This window comes from Empidonax traillii, unplaced genomic scaffold (genome assembly GCF_003031625.1).
Source record: "Empidonax traillii isolate 1590-97213 ecotype Southwest subspecies unplaced genomic scaffold, ASM303162v1 scaffold815:size503231, whole genome shotgun sequence".
NCBI lineage: Eukaryota > Metazoa > Chordata > Aves > Passeriformes > Tyrannidae > Empidonax > Empidonax traillii.
This window is the reverse complement of record NW_020956008.1, coordinates 34607-55306: the sequence shown is the minus strand read 5'-3', so window position 1 is coordinate 55306 and position 20700 is coordinate 34607. Positions and strand designations below refer to the sequence as shown.

General features: G+C 37.7%; 1 protein-coding gene across 1 annotated transcript in view; it reads right to left on the bottom strand.

Annotated features, from left to right (window-relative positions):
• Positions 1-20700, bottom strand: part of LOC114066804 (nck-associated protein 5-like) — a gene marked incomplete at its 5' end in the record, with an annotated part of 103532 nt that overhangs the window by 67011 nt on the left and 15821 nt on the right. The window contains one exon of the mRNA XM_027901786.1: positions 2642-2746. Within this exon, the coding sequence (XP_027757587.1) occupies positions 2642-2746 (105 nt within the window). The remainder of the gene's footprint in view (positions 1-2641; positions 2747-20700) is intronic.

The following is a 20700-nucleotide window of genomic DNA, read 5'->3' as shown; positions in this document are numbered from 1 at the left end:
ATACTCTTGTGCCTAACAGCGTTTGAGCTTCTCTAATGTTAAGTGCTTGCACTATTCTGTTGTGCTATTCTCCAGTTTCCTTACAGAAATCAGACATTGTTTTAATTACCAGGAACACCAAACATGACTACTTGAAAGGAGGCTGCAGTGAGGTGAGAATGGGTCTCTTCTCCCAAGTAGCAACTGATAGGATGAGAGGAAGTGGCCTCAAGTTGTGCCAGGGAAGGTTTAGATTGAATATTAGGAAGAATGTGGTACCTGGGAACATGGTTTAGTGGTGGACTTGCCAGCCCTGGGTTAATGGTTGGACTCAGTGATCCTATAGGACCTTTCCACCCAATAGAGGGTTAATGGTTGGATTTGATGGTCTTAGGGGTCTTTTTCAACCCAAATGATTCTATGATTTTATGACCCTGTTTCATAAAACTTCCCTTTGGATTTCATTAAGGCAAGCTGAAACAATATTTACTGAAAGCTGAAACAATATTGATTGAGTTTTTTAATGTAGATATATCTCAAATTAATTTTGCTTAAATGAAGAACTCACCTTTATATTCAGGAAGAAACAAGAAATCTGAATTTACTGAACCCACAAAACAATTATCAAAAATGTATACGCCACAGACACGGCTTCTTCATGAAAATCTCTAGAACAAAGCTTGGTTTGTAGGCACTTCTCATACACTGAAATGTTTTTCGGCCTTCTGCTAATTTCTTCCACTTATTCCCCCATGCCCTCCCATTTATTACTACTAGGGTTGAACCTTTTTTCAGCTGAATGGGAGAGAGCAGAATTTTTACTGCTGAGGAGTTCATCAGTACAGCTGTTCATTGCTCAACTGACATCATAATGTTCTGTTTTTGACAAACGTAACTACAGGGCAAATCATTATTCTTTGTCACAGGCAAACCCTATGAATGGGAAAATCACTTAGAGGCAGCAAGAGCACATTTCACCTTTGGGAGTTATGGGTACATGTTCTCCGAGGAAGTCAAATGGATGCAGGAGAAATAGCCTTTAAATCCACTGGCTCTGGGAAGATGCATCTTTCAGCCTCGGAAGCAGGCTGATGCCTGTTTCTTTGGCTCTGAAGCAGCCTTTTTCGCTTTGTTTAGAGAAATTAGTCTCTGTTTCTGACATGGGGGTTCCCATGGGTTTCCTCAGCTGTGACGGCGTCATTGCCGGTAAGGGTGACTGTGCAGAGGCCAGTGGCAGCATCTGCTTGTTCTGGCTATTTCACTGCATTTGAGCTGTGGCATTGGAAAAACATGTCATGTCAAATTCCTGCCCCTCATACTGGCCTGTGTCCCAGCCACCATAGTGTTTAAGGGAAGGATGCCTGTAAATCCTTTCCTTTAAGAACCTCCTGTAGGAGAAAAGAGCCTAGTGACATGTCCTGCCCTCCTGTCATCTGCAGCTAGTCTGAGCCTCCCCATCCCCTCACTTTGTTTCCTTTGCACTTAAGAGAGGAAAAAGACATTTGGTACTATAGTTTCAGCTATGGGAAAAATGGAGATGTCTAAGCAAAAGCAAAAGAACACTGTATTACTGTAATCATCTTCAATGTTCAAGAGGGGAGAAAATGTGACAAAAAACATCATGTCACTCCAGATTCTGAAGTAGGATATCTACCCAATTTCTAGATTGCATTCAGATCACTAACAAGAGTAGAATTTTCTCCTGCAATTTGCCTATATTCTCTAAATTATCCAAGAGAGTATTTTGAATAGCATGTTCATAATGCATTAATTAAATACATTTAACTTGCATATGGGTCTATTAACTGACAAGGTGAAATTTTAATTTTTTGTAGTCATGATTCTTTAGTCATTACCTTTAATGAAATTAGAGTAAAAAGGCTTGAATGTAGTATTACTGCTTAAAAATGCAATTTTCACTAGAAATCACAGAAAATTGAAAGAATCAGACCATTAAAGACACAAAACTCTACATTAGAAAAGCCTAACCTGAAGGCTTAATTAAATATAATGCAAAGGGTTGTTAGCATTTTTGTGAACCTTTGAAACAATGCCTTTTCATTAAAGTACGTATTACAAAGGAGATTACATTTTTGTTGACACTACTATACTTCAAGATCAAAGGCACAAGCAGGTTCAATGTTCTGTTCTTGTACTCTTTGTTTCCCTCTGTGTGACTTTTGTTTTTTAAGCTGCTTTTCTCTTTGACAATGAAACATGAAAGCCACGCTGGCTAACATTTTGCCAAATAAGCACAAAGCTAACTCTGTCTGAAAAAAAAAAAATGCAGAGCCCATGAATTTTTAAAAGTTCATACATAATATATCATAAAAGTAGAATGAATAATACGGTGCATGGGCTTTAATAAAAAGCTCCTTGACCATTTCTCAGAGATTCTGAGATGTAATCAATAGCCAAAAAGGTATACTGGGGACATTGCAAAGATTTACGCCTTTTTTGCACACAGTGACACTATCTGCTTACTATATCAACTGAGGGCACAATATTGAATTTCAGAGAACAGAAGGAAGTAGAAGTATTGTTATCTGTCTCAACAGTGTTTCAATTCAGAGATCAGCTTTATGGCTCATCCCTGGCATCGGACTTCAGAGGCGAAAAGGAGGTTCCAAATGAGGGGTACAAGGACAGCACAAACACTCACGTGAATCTGAGCATCAGCACTTCGAGCTTGCATCAGGCTTCTGTTTCGTTCTACTTCTGAAAGCAAATCCCCAGATGAGAGGTCTAAGATGCGTGAATGGAGTTTCTGGGGGGGCAGAAGGGAATGAGCAAAGCATAAGTGTTTGTCAAATCTGCAGCAGATCAGCATTTTTAAAATTCCAAACTCTGCTGTTCAGTTTCAAGGGAAATGAAGACCCCGAGGTAAAAGAGGATTTGTTCCAATTTGAAACGTTGCTCTTTGTGCTTGCTTTGTCCAAGACTTCCTATCTGGAGAGCAGATCATTCTTCATCCAAAACAAACTCTACTTTTTCTTCTAGTCACTGTTTTGCAACTTATCATTACTTCACATGCAACAATGACAAATGAACATGAGTCGCACCATTATCCATAGAGTTTGACAGGTTTCAGGAAAAAAGCATAAAAATGAACTACAAAATTAACATTTATAAATCAATCAACATGTTAATGTTGTTTTATTTACGAGCTGTTACACCTTGCTTGAATGATTGCAAAAGTGACCCTATTTTTAACCAGTATTGATCTTCCAAAGGCCTCCTCTGCACACATTTTAACTCAAAGTCATTAATGTCATCTGTTAGGAACAATTAATGTGAATAGAAAATAATTGCATCAGGGAACTGGGGACTCAGAGGATTTTGTGCATTAATATTCACATGCTGTTCAATTATATACACGGTTCTTTTCTCAGTTTTGCTTGGGAGGATGGCTGGGCTTGTGCCTTTCCCTCCACGTTCACCTGTATACAAATTCTAAGGCTTTCAGCATGCATTAAGCTTGATTTGTTTTAATTGCAGTTTCAATAAAATCCATGATTTATGTGAGTGTCTTGGCCAATGACTTCAAAAGAAGAAATATCTGCAGTCTTGTTAGTCCCTGGGCCAACATACCATGTAACAGGCAGTATGGATCTGACTCACAGTCCATTGAAATCAATGAAAACGGACTAAAAAAATATAAACAAAACAAACAAACAAAACCCAACCAACCAAAACACCACAAAACCCCCAAAACAAATAAACAAACAAAAAACCCCCACAAAAAACTTTGGGTCAGGCTCTTCTTGTTTTTCCATTAATTCTCCAGGCTTGCAACCTAAGAGACCACATCCACCCCATTCCTCAGCACCAGGATGCTGAGCTTAGGGGAACAAATGGTGCCAGGTGCATTGCCAGGGGACCCTGTGAAGGATAAAAACCATGGAGATTTGTCGAGGCTGTGTGAGTGTCTCATTCCCCTGTCCATCCAAAAAGACTGGTCAAAGAGGGAAAAAGAATTTGCAGCCGCAAAAGCCTTTCCACGCTGTGCAGCAGTAGCAATAGCAAGACAGTTCTTTGCAGGGCCCTGGAACATGAGTCACACAGTATCTTACACTACTCCCCAGCCCTCTCTCTTGGTACTCACTGCAGAAATTAATCTGCCAGAGAACAAAGCAGGTGGTCGTGCCTACAGCCTCTGTTATCTGCATGCTGTGCTTCAGGCATCTATTCCAGAAAATTTAGCAAGTTTTTTTAAAAACTACTAATTATATATTTGGGAGTCATTTCTCAAGAGTTGCATACTCATCCAGGATTCTTTAGGAGGTTTGATCTGTTGCAGAATGATTATGGAGAATATTTTAAATGATCAATATTCTGTATAAAAATATTTTGTCCAATATATTGTTGAACAGATGAAAATGCTACATTCACTCAGTATCCAAGATAATATTTCATTATAAACATTAACTACATCCAGGCTATGTGTTTCTTAACATCAGTGATCCTATCTCCTTCAGCATGCACCTTTCAAAGTCTTATTACTAGCACTACTCTCAGCTCTTTGTTCAAGATTTAAGCTCCAGGTAAAAGCTTCACAAACTCACAGTTTTACTGACTTCGTACATTTGTTACTCTTGACAATAATTCCACCTATATCACTGAACTATCAGAGAATTCCACTGCTTTGGGAACCAAGAGTCACTGTTGCTATGAACAAGTGGTGTATTTGCCCTTTGCAGAGGAATTAATTACTTTTTTCAGTGAAACCACTCACCTGAGATATTTTAGTGGAAGTTAGAATAGTCAGATCTGTGCATTAGAGATGATGGCTTGGGACATCTGAGAAGGATGAACATTTATAGTTGAACATTTATTTTCCCAGGAAAAAAGGTATCCTAGAAATAGTGCTATAGGAGTTTTACTGTTGTAAAACTGTCTTCCCTTTTTTTCCAGCAAGTATTATTTAAATACTGTATTACTTAATATGGAACATATAAGCAGCTCAGTAAGGGAAATGAAATATTCCCCTACAATGTCATCTGATGGAATGTAGTGTGCTGGTGTTACTGTCTGTGTCAGACATCAGAGCAGAGATCAGCCCAGTTGGAATAGGCAGAAAACAAACAATTTTGGCCAGTGATCAGAGGTAGCCCAGCAATGCAGCCTGAAAACAGCTCTGGGTTATGGGGGTCCCTCCCACTGGCTCAGTGACCAGAGGGGCTGGGCTGCACAGGGGTCACGCTGTGTTTGAGTCACCTCTGCCAGGGTTAAACTCTATGAGACTAGAAAACACTGATAACAAAGGTGAATCAGCAGACTGAAATGATTAACAAAGAAGGAAAGTGTGTTCTCAAGATGTATAATGTGATTTTATTTCTGTATCAAACGAGATCATCACATTGGGAATATTCCTCCCCACACATATGCAAATAAACCAACAGACACAGCCCGCACAATGACTAGCATTAACAAACAGCATAATAAAGTTTGAGATCATTAATTAACTATAACCACACAGTACTGAGGCAAGTCATCCAATTACAAAAGAAAAGGATAAGAAAATTGCTTTTCTTTCCTTTATTTTTCTTTTCTCCGTTTTCAAATTCAAAAACAGGAAAAACTCTAGTGTTTGTTAAAAAAACCTCATTAATGATCCATTTAAAATCAAGTAACAGATTGAGCTAACTATGTATCTTCATTCTGATTTCTTCTGAGATACACAAAATGTACTGTGTCCTTTTTGGTTATTTTCAGATGACAGTCACATAACTAGATCAAGGAGTTACTGCTGCCTTGAAAATGGTACAGTATTAAAATCACTGCTGATGCTATCATGATACAATGCAACAAAAGGCAGACAACAGCACAGAATGACTTCCACAGAAAAGATTACACCAGTTTAAATGAATACTTAAATATGAAACTGGGGGTTTCAACTATAAATTCAAGTTATCTTCCCTATTTGTTGGTGCCCTATATAATGATAGGGGGAAACTGGGCCATACTTATAGATCGTGAGCATCGTCTGGGCCCCTCTGAAAGCAGGAAAGCATCAGGATCACTGAACTGCAGACCAGAAAACCTTTATGGAAGTGAATACATCACAGACTGGGCTAACATCCTTGGAAATTACCCTGTGCTGATTACTGCCAGGGTAGGTGTGGACTAAGAAGTTCATAGCATTTTAACTTGACTGGCCCCACATCTCTCCAGAAAGTGGGTGATGAGAGGGTCAGAGGCTGGAGCAGAACACAGGGGGCCTCTCTGCAGCTGGCCATGACCAGTAGAAGAAAAGCTCCTCCTTCACCTGTGAGATTGATGCAGAAAAGGCTGTGCCCTTTGTGGCTCAATGTCAAGATTAACTCCCGTAACCCACGTGAAAAATAAAAACAACATAATTGATAATTTAGGTGGAAACCTATTATATCAAGTGCAATAGGAAATACAATTATCTGGCAGAAGATGACCAATCCATCAAACAGCAGGCCAGCTCCCCCTCCCCCAGCAGCATCCTTATTTAGGCTTTCTTGGAAGATAAAAGAAGGCTACTACCTGCTGGCATGAGGCAATATTGCAGAGAGACACCCCTAACTATTGTGCCTCTTGACACATCTATACAGAGTATCTATCAGTTCCCATCTCCTTTCTGAAACATCTAATGGCCTGCAGCTTTGCCAGAACACTTTTCAATGAATTATGCCAAACAATACACAGTCTCCAATATCGGATGAGTTAATTGCCATTAAATCAATTGGCTTTGCTTTTCTCACATGAGCCAAAGTCCATCATTCACAAGAAAAGAAAAGTACTCTCTAGGTACTAAGGAGACATTTTCATCCTGGTGCTCTGTGCCAGAGTAGTAAATGTTTGTCTGGTGTGTGTGGCCCTCTCCTGTCTTTCCTGTTACCCGGGGCATCACAAACCTGAACAGGCACGCTCTGGACTGCCCTCCTCTATAGCCTGGCGATTGCAAATGGGCTGGCAGGAACTACCTGTTCTGCAGCCTTCACCCCACTCACTTTTAATAATTATCTGCACAGAGAATATTCCCCTCAAGACCACAATCAACACCACCACCGCTGCAGTTCTAGCCCTGTTGTAGTAAATGAGCTAAAAAAACATAAAAGAAGTGCAACACAAGAAAAGTGTTGATATAGTGATATCTTTATAGGTGTACCAGAGGCTCATGAAAAACAAGAGCTCTTTCTAGTTGATTGTTTTGTTCACAATCATCTGACTTATCTCACTTTCCTGTTCCCTTGTTCATCTTTAACTGCCATATCCATCAGAAGCATCTATGAACAAATCACATCTGGCATGAACTTTAGTTTTAAAGAAATAGTAGTCTATACTACATTTCCACTGCACATAGATAGCAGACCACAGAAGGAAAAAAAAATTATTAGGTATGTTATTTACATACTAATAGCTTATGTAGAAGTATAATTTTTCATGAAACAAAATCTCAATTTTTGCAGTCCTTAGATAAATTCCAGAGAGGATTTTCAGCTGGACATGAGGGAACATCCTTCACCTATTCCATCATAAGTTACCTAGATTAGGAAAATGTACTCCTCAAAACACAAAGTCTGAATTTCTCATCTACTAAATATTCTGGAACTAAGAAGAAAATTAAACATAGTTCAGGAAAAAATAATAAAACATCTGAAAGCAGGAATAGATTTTGCCTTCAGACAAATAAGAGTTTGCAATACATATGCTTTTGACATATGGTAATTCTGCTTTTTAAAGTGAACAGAACAAGTAGTTGTCAACAAAAAGCAGCCAAATATGAAACAAAATGAAAGCTGCAAAAAGATGCTTCTATTTTATTTAATTGTAATAATCACTAACATGGGAAATATACTTGCAATTGTATACTGTGCACATTCAGCAGTCTGACATTTTATTGTATATAACTGATGTCAAGAAAAATAAGATTATAATTTTTTTTCAGCTCTGAAAGTTGTGTATTTAATAGAAAATTATGAATTATGTCCTACTTTCCTACTATTCATTTAATATAAACAGAACTTCATGGCCATTACTGTTTTAACTTTGTGTAAATGAAAACCTGGTCCTAGTGAATGGCATCCCTGCCTATGGCAGGGGGGTTGGAACAAGGTGAGTTTTTAGGTCCCTTCCAATCCAAACCAATCTATGATTCTATGAAAATTATTCTTTCCACTTTCACAGTTTATAATGGCAACAGCAATTTGCACACTAAGCGCTGCCCATTAATTAACCAGCTGGGTTAGGAACTTTTCATCTTTCCAGCTGCTTTCTGCATCTGAAAAAAGGCAGCTTCCCAGTAGAGTTCCTGTGCATGGTATATGCCACCCCAGATTGCTTTTTATACCTACATCCTTTAGGGTAATTTAAAGGACATTTAATTTTGAAAATAGATGCACCTTCTTTCCTTCTAAATCTCTGATAATTTGCTTTGAAACTGTAATTTCTTAGCAGTTACAGAAGTAACTGTGAAGTTACTTCTGATTCTGACTACTATAAATATTTCAGACTTACATGAAGCCCAGCATTACTCTGGTTCAGCTGCAGAATAAAATATGTCTTTAAAGAAGCATTCCTGTCCTTTTTACCACTTTTCATCAGTTTCAGCATGAAACAAAGTCCCTTAGGCACAACCAGGTTTCTGTATTTCTGCCCAGAAGTAAACAGATAATAATGTGTGGGTTTTTTTGGTGCTAGTTCAAGGAGTAAAACATGGACTTAGCTTATAAACTACATGAAACATCCATGTAGGCCCATGTCTCTCTAGTTTTTCCACAAGCACGTTAAAAAGAATGGTCTCTTTTAAAGGGTGAAGAAATAGGAAAACAGCTGTTAATTCCTGGATAAGGGGAATCACAGTAGGGGAAGTTCAACATTTTCAAAGGAAGAAACAACAGAATCAGATACTGACTTTTCCTGCTCTCAGCATTAGGGTCATGTCCTGAGTCCATGCTCATGTTCACTGGTAGTAACATGACAGCTCAACAGTCCTTCTCTGTTTATACAACTTATAAAACTCGTTACATATTTGACTATTTGAGATTATTTTGCAACAAATATTTAAGCTCATATTTTCACTTGTACATATAGCAACCATTACCAACTGATCTGTACCTGTACATTTTTTTTAAGCACCAAAATTTGGCATCAAGTAGCCAGGGAAGAGAAAATAGTGGAGTATCAGTGAGGCACAGGAGCAAAGGTTCCCCACAGCTCTCTTCTGACCCTATTGTTCTGCTGCAGGACATCACCTAGAGAAAGAGAATGAAGCTGTGCAACATGGGCAACAGGACTTAGCCACGGAAGACATTTTGGAGAACGTGCAATATGAAGCCAGCTTGTCAGGGAACTCCTTGCTCCTACTGCTGGGCTGCGTTTAACCACGTACAGGATTGGGGCTAAAACTGGAGTGAGAAACTAACAGCCTTTGACTGTGTAAAATACTCCCCCTTACGCTAGGTAATTATGTGTTCATTAATTTTAGACCTCTAAAAGCTATTAATATAGCTCTGCACGGGCAAGAACATATAACTTCTGATTGTAAAGCTAATGCACCACACTGAGCTATTTTTTTCTATTTCTCTGTTGCTACAGACACCATTTACAACAGATCAAGCTGTTAATGAAGGTACTTGATATTTGGCAAAAGGGTGTATATCATGAAACATTATACAGCTCAGGCAAAGCAACCCAGAAGTCTCAAACTCCACTGTATTTAGTACAGGCATGGATGTTGTCTTTCACATTTATTATGCTGTTTTTTCTTAAGGTCTGTCTCGACAGATTAACTCAGTTTGCTCAGTATGTTGCTGCAAGGGTTCTCAGCAGCTGTATCACAGAGACCACCACTATAGCTGGTTGTATTTATTTTTGGGGGGAGGAGGGGCTTAATACACAGTAAGTGAACCCCAGGACAACTCTTACAGCGGTATGAGCAAACAGTTGGAGATTTTTATTGGTTTTACCTGCAGCTGTGTAAAATATAGGAAACAATCACAGACATGCAGAACTGCTCAGTGGTAATAGGAGGAAGAGTTATACATAAATGAATATTAAAGGATTAACTGTAAAATACATTTCAGTAAGATAAATGAGTTCTCAGTACAAAAAAAAAAAAAAAAAAAGAGGAATTTTTCAGCTATTCCATAAATTTCAAGTGAAGTGAGTGGATTTGAATTTTCCATTATCAAATAAAAATGCTTCCATGAAAGTTCTAATTTGATTTTCCACCTTTTTTTTTTTTTTTTTTTGTGGGTTTTCCCTCCTACAAGGCACACTTTGCTAAAAAAACTATACAGAAGATTTTAGACTTTAAATGCAAACCCAGAATTAATAGTGGTTTGTTAGTTTTGCTGGCAAATCCTCCAGGCATGCTTACTGAGACTTAAGACAACATCCAAGAAAAGGGTATGATACTACAAACATTTGTATGGAAGATTAGGATGCTAAAACTACATCAGAAAATCCTGTTAAGAAGGTAAATTCAGCACAAAAAGTAAAACAAAGCTTTCATTTGTGTCTGCTGCAGATTTTCCAAGCTTGTGGGTATATATTATTATTGAGCCATCCAGAGATGGGAAAATCTAGTGAATTAGATTCCACAGTAACTCAGAAGGTTGGAAACTTATATTCTAGGGTATAAATTGGGAGGTATTAAGCAGGCACTTGATATATAAACACAAATAACATAATCTCTCTGCATTCTTCACAGAGTTGACAACATTAATGTAAGACTAAAATTACTCCTGTTCCAAATCCTTAGTTTTATTAATTTTCATAAACTGCCTTAAATGAAAGTTACATTGAAAGACACAGAATAATCCTCTCTGATCCTGGTTTTCATTTTATAAGTCTATCAGTGTTTTCAAGTTTTGAGATTCCAAAGTGTGTGTTCTCATTTTAATAGCACTACGGCAGGAGTCTGTAAATATTGCAGTAATATTAAAATGAGCTAATTTAATTTCTTAGGAAAATGTATGTATAAAGTTCCCTGTGGTTAGTAATTACTGTAAAGTCAACAGTTTACATGAATGACCGGGTAATCAGCTAGTCAGAATGTGAATAATTAATGAAAGAATGTTTTCAACAAGCTTGCAAATGGATGACTCCTTGGAGTATGGTAAAACAGCACTGCTGTGAGAACAGTGTTGGGCAAGAGTCTAGCCTCTTATTAAGCACATATTTGGATCTTATTTCTTATTTTTGTAAATGCCTTTCTATTGATCTAATGCTACTTAATGTGTTAATTCCAGTGTGCTAAATGAGGACCAGCATCATGTAGGTGCTATGAATTAAGGAAACACCAAAGAGCAAAAGGCAAGAATCCTGCATATCCTGACACCTCCTGTTGTTACACTGTTCACACACAAAACCATTTTGTTTTTAACATTCCAGCATTGTCAGAATGAGTCTAGGAAACAACTTTATACTGAACTCCTATAACAAGGAAGAACTATACCATTAATCTTTTCTGGCATGCCCTACACGTGCTATCTCTGCTTTAGCAGTAAAAAGGAGGGCTGTTTTTTATTACTTCACTGTATTTAAGAAATGCTTTAATATAAAAACACAGGAGAAAAGTACAGACTTTCAGTCTCACTTCTGCAACAGTCATTGCATTATCAATCTTTATATGATTAAAAGCTACTTACTAATTTCTACATGCTGCTAAGTTGCTCATACTATGGCAGTCAGTGATATTCCTGGTAGCACAACATAATATTGGTCGTTGCCTTTGTGATTCCTACAGTTTAAAATTCATTTTCACATTCACTTTCTGACTATGTCCCAAAATAATCTAAAGGAATTAGGCAGACCTCAGTACGATCTTCTTATTGACATTTATGTTGATCGATGTTGGCTCTTACAGAATTGGAATCTACAGATCAATTCCCTTATTAGATTCATTCTCAGTGCTGCCATGATCACTTTATCACAGAAGCTGCTGCCATCAAATGCTGCTTTATCACTTTATAATGGGATAAGCTGAAGCTTTCCTCTGGCATATAGTCGGAAATGATAACTGTCTGAGCTCTAAATATTTCTTTCACAGATTTTCAAAAATATCCTTTTAAAATGCATATCTCTGTTTTAAAAGCTATTTTAAACCGAATTTGCCTAACCAGCAATATTTTTTGCCCACAAGAAAATTCCAGTTCTCAAGGTGGTAAAAAAACCCCAACATTAATGCTGGAGACTGCCCTATTAATCACTTTCTTCTTGCTGAGCCTATGAGCTAGATGATAGAAAAAAATGAGACTAGCAATGAAGATATGACACAAAAACCAAAATGGTCTCAGGAACAGTAAGTAGTATTATATGAACACACACACACACCTACAAACACTCCAAAAAGCATGCACAATACATATACAAGGTTTGTCACGAGTATTTTATCTGGTTTTGAAAATATGCAGGGCCGTGGTATTTTTTTGTAAGAGTGGTGTTGCAGCTCCTGTTGAGAAAGGAGTTCATCACATTAATTTAAATCTCCAATAAAATAAATTAGCTTTTTTATTGCCCGGTTGAACTACAGGGCTATGATTGTTATGTATTGCTACAATCTAAGTCTTAATGGCATTTTAGCCCTGTGGTGGTCAAACAGAAACCATTTCAAACCTTCTAAAGGCTATTAAAACATGTGCAGATGTCTGGAAAATTAATACTATTATCTAACTCTAACCTTTTGCCTGTAGGAGGAAAAGGAGAGTGAAGGCTCAGGGAAGAAGTTTTAGATCAATACATGGCAACCAAGGAGGGTAAGCGCTGTTCACATGGAAGTTCATTGGCTGTGAACAGGTGATTCAAGTGAGCAGATTCATCCTAATTTGGATTTCAATGAAATCATTCATTTACTTAAAAAAAAAAATAATTTAAGAAAGATGAGCAACATTTTTGCAATTCTTCCTCATTGCTGTTTCCCAAGGTCCAGCAATCTAGACACTGGAAAGGTTCATTCATTTAAATGACAAGAGCATGAATTTGTCAAGGTTAATGTTGAACAAGCCATATTTTCCTTGCCTCAGTATTACGCATTTAAAGGTTTCTCCATCCCTCCACCCTCTTGTGTGTGTGTGTGTGTGCCTGTGTGTAATACTGTTGAGATGACATATGAACTGAGAGGAATTTAAAAGTAGGAGGAGAATTTCAAGAAATACTTTTATTATTAGTTTAAGGCTTTTACACACCTGTTTTTTCTCCAACTCTAATGCATTGTTTTTGTTTCTGACAGAATAATTTCTAACAAGGAGAGACTTTTTTCTTGAATACCTGGATACAAGGTGTTTGAGTCTATCTTTTTTCCTAAAAAGCACTTACTTAAAGTGTAATTTAGAAAGAGTAAGTGGGCAGATTCCCAGCTGGTAGGAATTATTGGCTTCACTTCTATTACTGAAATGAAAAGAATTTCTGACAGGTCAGGAATTGTCCCATAAGACTTCCCCAACTTTTTCAGAAACAAAGCTTCTAGAGGGGCATAGTGTACCTTTATTGGGGTATCAAAGAATCACAGAATATTCTGAGTTGGAAGAGACCCACAAGGATCATCAAGTCCAGCTCTTAAGTGAGTGACTCATATGGGGATCAAACCCGTGGTGTTGGTATTATCAGCACCGTGGTCTAGCCAACTGAGCTCATTTCATTTATGAAAGTCTCAAGTCTGACCACTTGTCGTCTCTAAATGGTACTTCATGTTCTGCAAGATTTATCCTGATATAAAAAATCATAGGGCTTGTGTGCAGATCTGGTGATCTCAGTAAGCATCTCAAGCCTAGAATTCTGGAATTCCAGCAACCTACTGTGGAAGGATGATAAACTTCACAAGGATCTCACAATCAGCCTGGCCATGCAAGCCAAGAAGTGTTACTAAATCTGAAAGGCAGGTGAGGTGGGAGAGCCAGTGCTGGTACCAGCAGGAAGGGTGCACCACAGTGGATGCACGGAGGATATGAGGATACAGACCTGCCCATGTTCACCTGCACCTTGCTCCTACTGCCCTGCCTGCAGGAATGCCAGGAAATGTCAGCCATTGCTCCTGCAAGAGAAGGTATTGTGCCCTCCAAGGGCTTGGACTGGCCTTGTGAGTGCTGGGGCTAGGCCCTGGCATAGGATGGCAGCGAAGAGTCTCCTCGAAGAGTCCTCTTCCCACTACTAGAGGGAGCCTGCCCCAGGCTGGGAGCAATTGGGAGCTTTACCTCTGGCATAGATAGCAGAGAATTGCAAACTCTGTCAGCAGTTGTCTCTGCTCAGAAGAAGCCATGCCAACCAACATCGGATTAGGAATCTGTGCCCTTGTGAATTGATTGTTTTTTTCACGGTAGATAAAAGCAGGGCTTAGGAGGTATTACCCAGGGATTTCAAAAGGGGTCAGCTCCCATTTTGGCACAAAATAAGTAGCCAGATTTTTAGAAGGGCTCAGCACAATTTCTGAACACCTGAAAGTCTGGTCCTGTGCATTTCAAGGACCTAAAGACCTAAATTAATGGTTAATTCTATTTGTTGTTCCCCCATGAACTGGTGAAGACTGGACACAGAGCGGAGAGCACCCATATTTCTAATTATTGTCAAGATCTCCCAAGGATCATTTAGTGGAATAAATCTAAGTGAGCCTCTAAAATACAGTGCTAATCTCTGATTCGTGCTCACACTTGCAGTATCTATAATTCATAATAATTGTGCCTAGACCGGTGCCAGTGCCTGCATCTACTGTACAGAAAAAAATACACAAGGCTTATTTAGAGAAAAGGAGTTAATATTAAGTGAAGGAAACTTATTAAAAAGTGATGGAGCATTTCTGCTTTTAAAATATAACTGAATATAAAAATCTAGGATCAAAACACTGCAAAATTAAGTAGCTCATCTCTGAAATTGTACACCAGAAAGATGAGTTGAGGAGTGGGAGTATGTTCGAGATTTTTAAAGCACTGATATTAATTCAAGATGCCATTACTTTGGCAGTCTGTTTTCCATACTTCTAATGCAGTAAGTTGGAGTTTAATTCATAATGTTGAAGATGCCCTTGTAATGCATACAGGACACAGAAAAAGCACTGCACCTTCCTGCACCCAGACATCAGACAGTAGCTAATGAAACACAGCTTGCCCACATCTAGAGAAAGAAATGAGCACGAATGCAATCTAAAAATGCTAAAAATAAGAACGACTCAATTCTGTCAGTATCACATTGTTAAAGATTTAATGACAAGGGTAACTTTTCCTTTTAGCTTGTCCTTATCAAGAGAGATACCCAGATGGTAATTTAAGAGTTAAGGCACTAATGGACTCTTCAGTTTCACTGAGCACCTACGTGCTGATTTTATCTTGCAATACAGTATTTCACATTCTCAGCGAAGTCAACAGAGATTTAGTCAATAGTGTCATGGCCTTTGGATGAGGATTTGAATCTTACCAGTATCCAAACCATCATTAAAGAAGATAGGTCATTTGGGAAACAAAGGAGAGCATTAGTAAAATTCAATACTAAAAGATAGGGTTGGATCAGTAGGTGTTTTATGATTCATTATGAGCAGCATTTTGTTCTAATTAGCAACTCTTTCTTCTATACGCAGTATTTGTGAGAGTACACAAAAAGTATAAAGTATATCACAGGAAAATTAATTTTTTCATAACAGATGGCAACAGAAAATACCTATTGAGTAATCTTATGTGCTTCAACCCACTTAGCATAGTGTAAGTTTGTTTCATTTGATGGAATGTGTAATTTTACATTACTAGCAAATTACACTGACCTGATATAATCTGAACAGTTTAAATGTTACCAAGCAGAGTACTTACTGGAACACCTATTTCTCAGTAAAAGAGCCATAATTCCATATTGTTCCTTGTCTTCAAAGTGCCTCTTAAACAATAGTAACAAAATCACAGTTATAAAGCAAAATATGAATGAAGTTTTATATGTACTGCATGTAATAAGAGATGAAATGAATCCTTTATCTATTGTTGTTTCATATACAGTCTTGCACAGTTATCCCTCATTTAAGTCTCAAAGTCGTAAGAAAACAAAAATGAACTACACACTTAGCTCCATAAGTGCAATAAGAAGAAAATGATAGATCCGTAATACTAAAGGTTATATTTCTGTAATGCTTTAGAATTTCAATAGATTTCCACTTTACCACAAGAAAAAGCCCCTTAAATCTTTGAATCATTTAATTTTATACATTCTTTTGGTATTTCATTTGGGAGTTACGGAGTGTGAAATATGCACCATGATGAGAAAACAATTACCCAGCACACCTGTTGTTTGAGAATACTGCATTTAAGCGGAACTTGCAGTGGCTACTATTTCATTCCACCGTGAAATCCAAAATTGGGAGGCTTTAAAAGCTGACCTGATGACACGAACTCGCACTTTTATATGTAACACATGGCTTGTACTTATCACATTGCACACTGTGATAACATTAGAACAAATCCATGCTAGTTTTTGCTATGAGAATGTCAGTGAGAGAGATTTTCCCATTTAAGAAGGAAACCTGAATGAATGACCCTTGACTTAAATATGACAAGTACATACTAAAGAAGCTCGGAGCAGCCTCTATGCTTACACTTGACCATTTATGCAGAGATTCACATGATAAGTTGCTCATACATCTTGCTAATACATTCAACAAAGAGAACAGGCTGAAAGATCATCCAAAACATTAGGCATTGTACACATAACTGCATGGAATAAAAAAAGCATATGTTTTTAATGTTTTTTAGAAGCGTGAAGCGTAGGGCAAGTCTGGAAAGGAAGACAGCAATACTATTTCCTGTTGTGGAATTCCTTCCTTTTTTCTTAAATTGGTTCCCATGCAGAAAGTACACAATAAAAGAAAAAACAGGAAAAACATTCTCATATTTAATGACTCTGCCCACACTCTTGCTTAGGGTTTCAAATGCTATATTGGATTCCTGCCATCATATGTATCATCACTAGTAATAAAAATCTATGCATAGAATAAAGAGAAATCTATGGTTCACCCTTTGTCACTTGCTTATTTTTCTTTGTCTAAAAAAAGGCAGTAAAAATCTTACTTTTGTTGTTAAGGTCTGTCACGTCAGTACGGCCCCACCATTTTCCTGACGTGCTTACTCTGAAATACTGTCTTTGCTCTTCAGAACAATGCCTATACATTTCTTCAAAACTTCAAAAATACTGCCCTCCTCAGTCAGAATCATTCATAAATACTTCACCAAAGATCACTTGGGGCTTTCCTAAAGACTATTTGCTCATTTGATTTACTGATTTTGGTGTCCCTGTAGCAATTTATTCTAATAATAAATAATGAAAAAAGCTCATTTATAGATTTGGTATCTGAAAATTATCTATTTAAAACTGTATCACAAAATGTCATGTTTGTGTTGATATGGAAAGCCTTTCAGTGTTTTTCTGTGGAACTTCTCAAGGCTAGTTAAAATACTTGGACACAGGAATGTTTAGTGGTTAGGAGTAATTATAATTCTCATCAGAACTACATGCCCTGGGAGCTTTAGCTAATGTTTTGTTTTTGTTCAAGAGCAAATTGGTAAGAACTGAGGTGCTGAAATAAGGGACAACAGTCTGACAAGAAGGTAAATCACCAAAATGCAAATTACTGTTGGAGCACACCTATCAGGTCAGTGGATCTCACTCCCTGATAATAAAATACCATTCTCCTCTTGCTTTAGGTTGAACTGTTGAGAGGGATACCACTCTATCTCTCCTCTCATACATCATGCCATGGCCTACAACAAAAATTTTCGTGATGTCCTTTTATCAGCCTGAATTAGATTTAGATCCAGCAAATTTTTTTTGGTAAATGTCTTATTTTGAGAACGAGAGTCTTACAGTCTCCCCAGTCGGAAAAGAGCATGTCAGGATTGCCCCGTGTTACAGAGTGGTGTTCTTGAGGGGCAAGAGAAGCCACTTCACTCCAGGGATCCCACAGGGCTGCTTGGAGATCTACACACCATGGCTGTGATTTACACACTCACAAATACAAGTCCCTGTGGCTGGAGATGGCTCGTGGAGAGCCACTGCTGTGGATGACATCCAACGATTCTCAGCACTCTCCCAAACATCTGTTTATCTCAGAGCTCCTTCCAGAGCTGGCAGCATATCAGATACACTGCCAAATTCTTTCAGATACTATGCTACTGCTGTGCATTCAAAACTAGGAGTCACATAGCTTAGGGAGCTTAGATGGAGTTTCTCCAGAGGGGAGTGTTTCCTCTCCTTCTCTCATCACTGACTTTGGTCACTCATTCATCTAACCAGTCGGTTCTCATGAATACTTTATTTGTGTAATGTTTCTTCTGCATATATTTGGCACTGCAAACACGGCAAGTAAGAAATATGGTTTATAGTGTATTATTAAATGTTGATGATTTAAGCTGAGATAAAATACAGACTTTCAATGTTTTGTTTTTCTGTCTTCTCAGATGTTATTGGTGAGTGAGGACATGACACAAATAGAAAGTAGATACCAGTTTACTGTGATAATGTAAGACTGGAAATAATGACAGCATCTTCACATGAAGAAACTGTTCCTTTAATTTGTTCTGGAAAGTCTCAAAAAGCTTTGAGTGTTCCATACTAGATCACTATCTTGATTCCTGAGATACAGAAGCATTCTTATAATTTCCCAAGGCTACAAGGCTGGAGGCTCTTTCCTGGGACAGTAATTGTGCACTTTGGTAGCCTTGAACTGGAGGAAGCACTCGAGCAGAGCTACAGCCTGGAATCTTCTGGTAACCGCAAGTAGCATAAAACCCACCATTACACCCCTTAATAGGTGCTCTACTGGCAGCCTAATTCTTGGATAAAGGTTAATGTACTGGTTTAAATTTAATGTGTCTCAAACATGGTTTACATTTATATGATTACCTTTTTCTCTGTTGATATAGCCCTGGAGATTGTCCTAACTTTTAAGCAGTATTCCATTACTGCTGAATCAATTAGCAGATCTCAAATTAACTTCTCCTTCAAGCCACTAGGTCTGATTTTTTGCTAAGTAAATATTACTACAAATACTGCCACACCTTATTTATATTTACATGTTTACTGAGAAGAAAAGGACAGAGATCGTTCTGGAGATGGACTTTTCCAGAAGATTTGCAGATAAGAGTACCCTGACAATCTGATGGATATAAAGGAATAAATGTGAAGTAAGCAAATAAGCAGGCCAACTGCAGGAGTTTCACGAATTTAATACAATTTGCTGATCTTGGTATGAAGTTTGCCTGCTCTCTCAAGAGCCTCGAGGCACAAGGCAGGACTGGCTTCTGTGAGATGGGAATTCAACTGCTACTCGGCATGTAACAGTCCAGTTACTGAAATGGGCTTTGGAATGCTGACAAACTGTTTTCTAACAGTGTGTGACAATCTTTAGTTTTAATTCAAACCCTAAATACCTACTTTCTAAAATACTTGAATGCTAGACATATCTCACTGCTGTAAAGCAATTCAACTTTGCTTTTAACCTCCTGCATCAGACATCATCACATCTAATGATGTCTGACCAAAGGGTCAAACTCTGAGCCCAGATATTCCATCTCCTTTTGTCAGGTGTTGGGGCAATGAATTGCCCTCTTTTTCTGCCATATAGAATAATGTAGTTGCTGCAATTTACCCCTTCCTGCCAACAGTTGTACAGATGTTTCCATCAAAGTACATAGAGCTACACTCTGTCTTGTACATCAGGGCATAGTTTTCAGGTTATTAAAAGAGCAAATATCAATGCAATTATAACAAAGTAATTACTATTTAAATTGACCTTCTGAGAATTCACTGTGCTGTAGAATTTTAGACAAAATTTTAGACCTAAAATTAAACACTGTGGATGGTAAATGTAACTAATCTGGCCAGAGAAATACAAGGAGAAAATAGATGCTTCGAGAGACCTCTCTGTTTTATTCTGGGGTTGATAAAGTAGAATTTTTATGATGGAAATAAAATGGCAGTGAAAATATAGTTTAGGATCAGAGACATTGTAAATCTTATAATTAGAAATATTATCTTATACTTTCCTAACTATGAAAATTTTATTACTTATTTAATCAAATAAATCAACTCAATAAATTTTGATACTTGCCACTTTTTCATACCTTTCACTGAAGATTCCCTGCAGGTTTTATAAAAGAAACCCCATGACAGTAACTTTCTGGGTGAAAAGGGAAAGTAGGACTTCACCCATGGGAACAATTCAGCTGGCAAACATCTTGAATTTGTGTAAACAGAGATACATAATCTAATAAGAAAGAAAATACTGGCTTATTTGTCAGAAGGCAAATCCTGACCCCTGATATCCTCAGTAACTTTATACAAGTCTTCACTGTTGTAAAAGGAGAATATGTAATATCCAAATCAGATTCAATGTCAGTAGTTATGTTTTCAGGTATGAGTGGAAAAATAGGGTAACTAAAAGAAACAGATCTGTGCCTCAAGACTGAGCAGTCTATACACAATATATTCAAAACAAGTCTGAGATGCCACACCTAAGAAGTAGAAAAACACTGTAATTTGGTGATTTTAGTAGTTTAAATTTTCTGTGAAGAAAACACTGTATCATTTAGAAAAAGTAAGGCAAAGACAGAAACGCAGTGATCTTGACACTTAAAATATTTTTTGTAGATGCTATACATGGTCATGAGCAAAGCAGAAGGGATAAGTTTCATCTAAAGCTTCTTATTCCTAGTCCTGCATCCTCTCTTTGGATTTGTCTTATCCCTTCAGCATTCTTCTGTATATCACCTCCACAGATTTCTC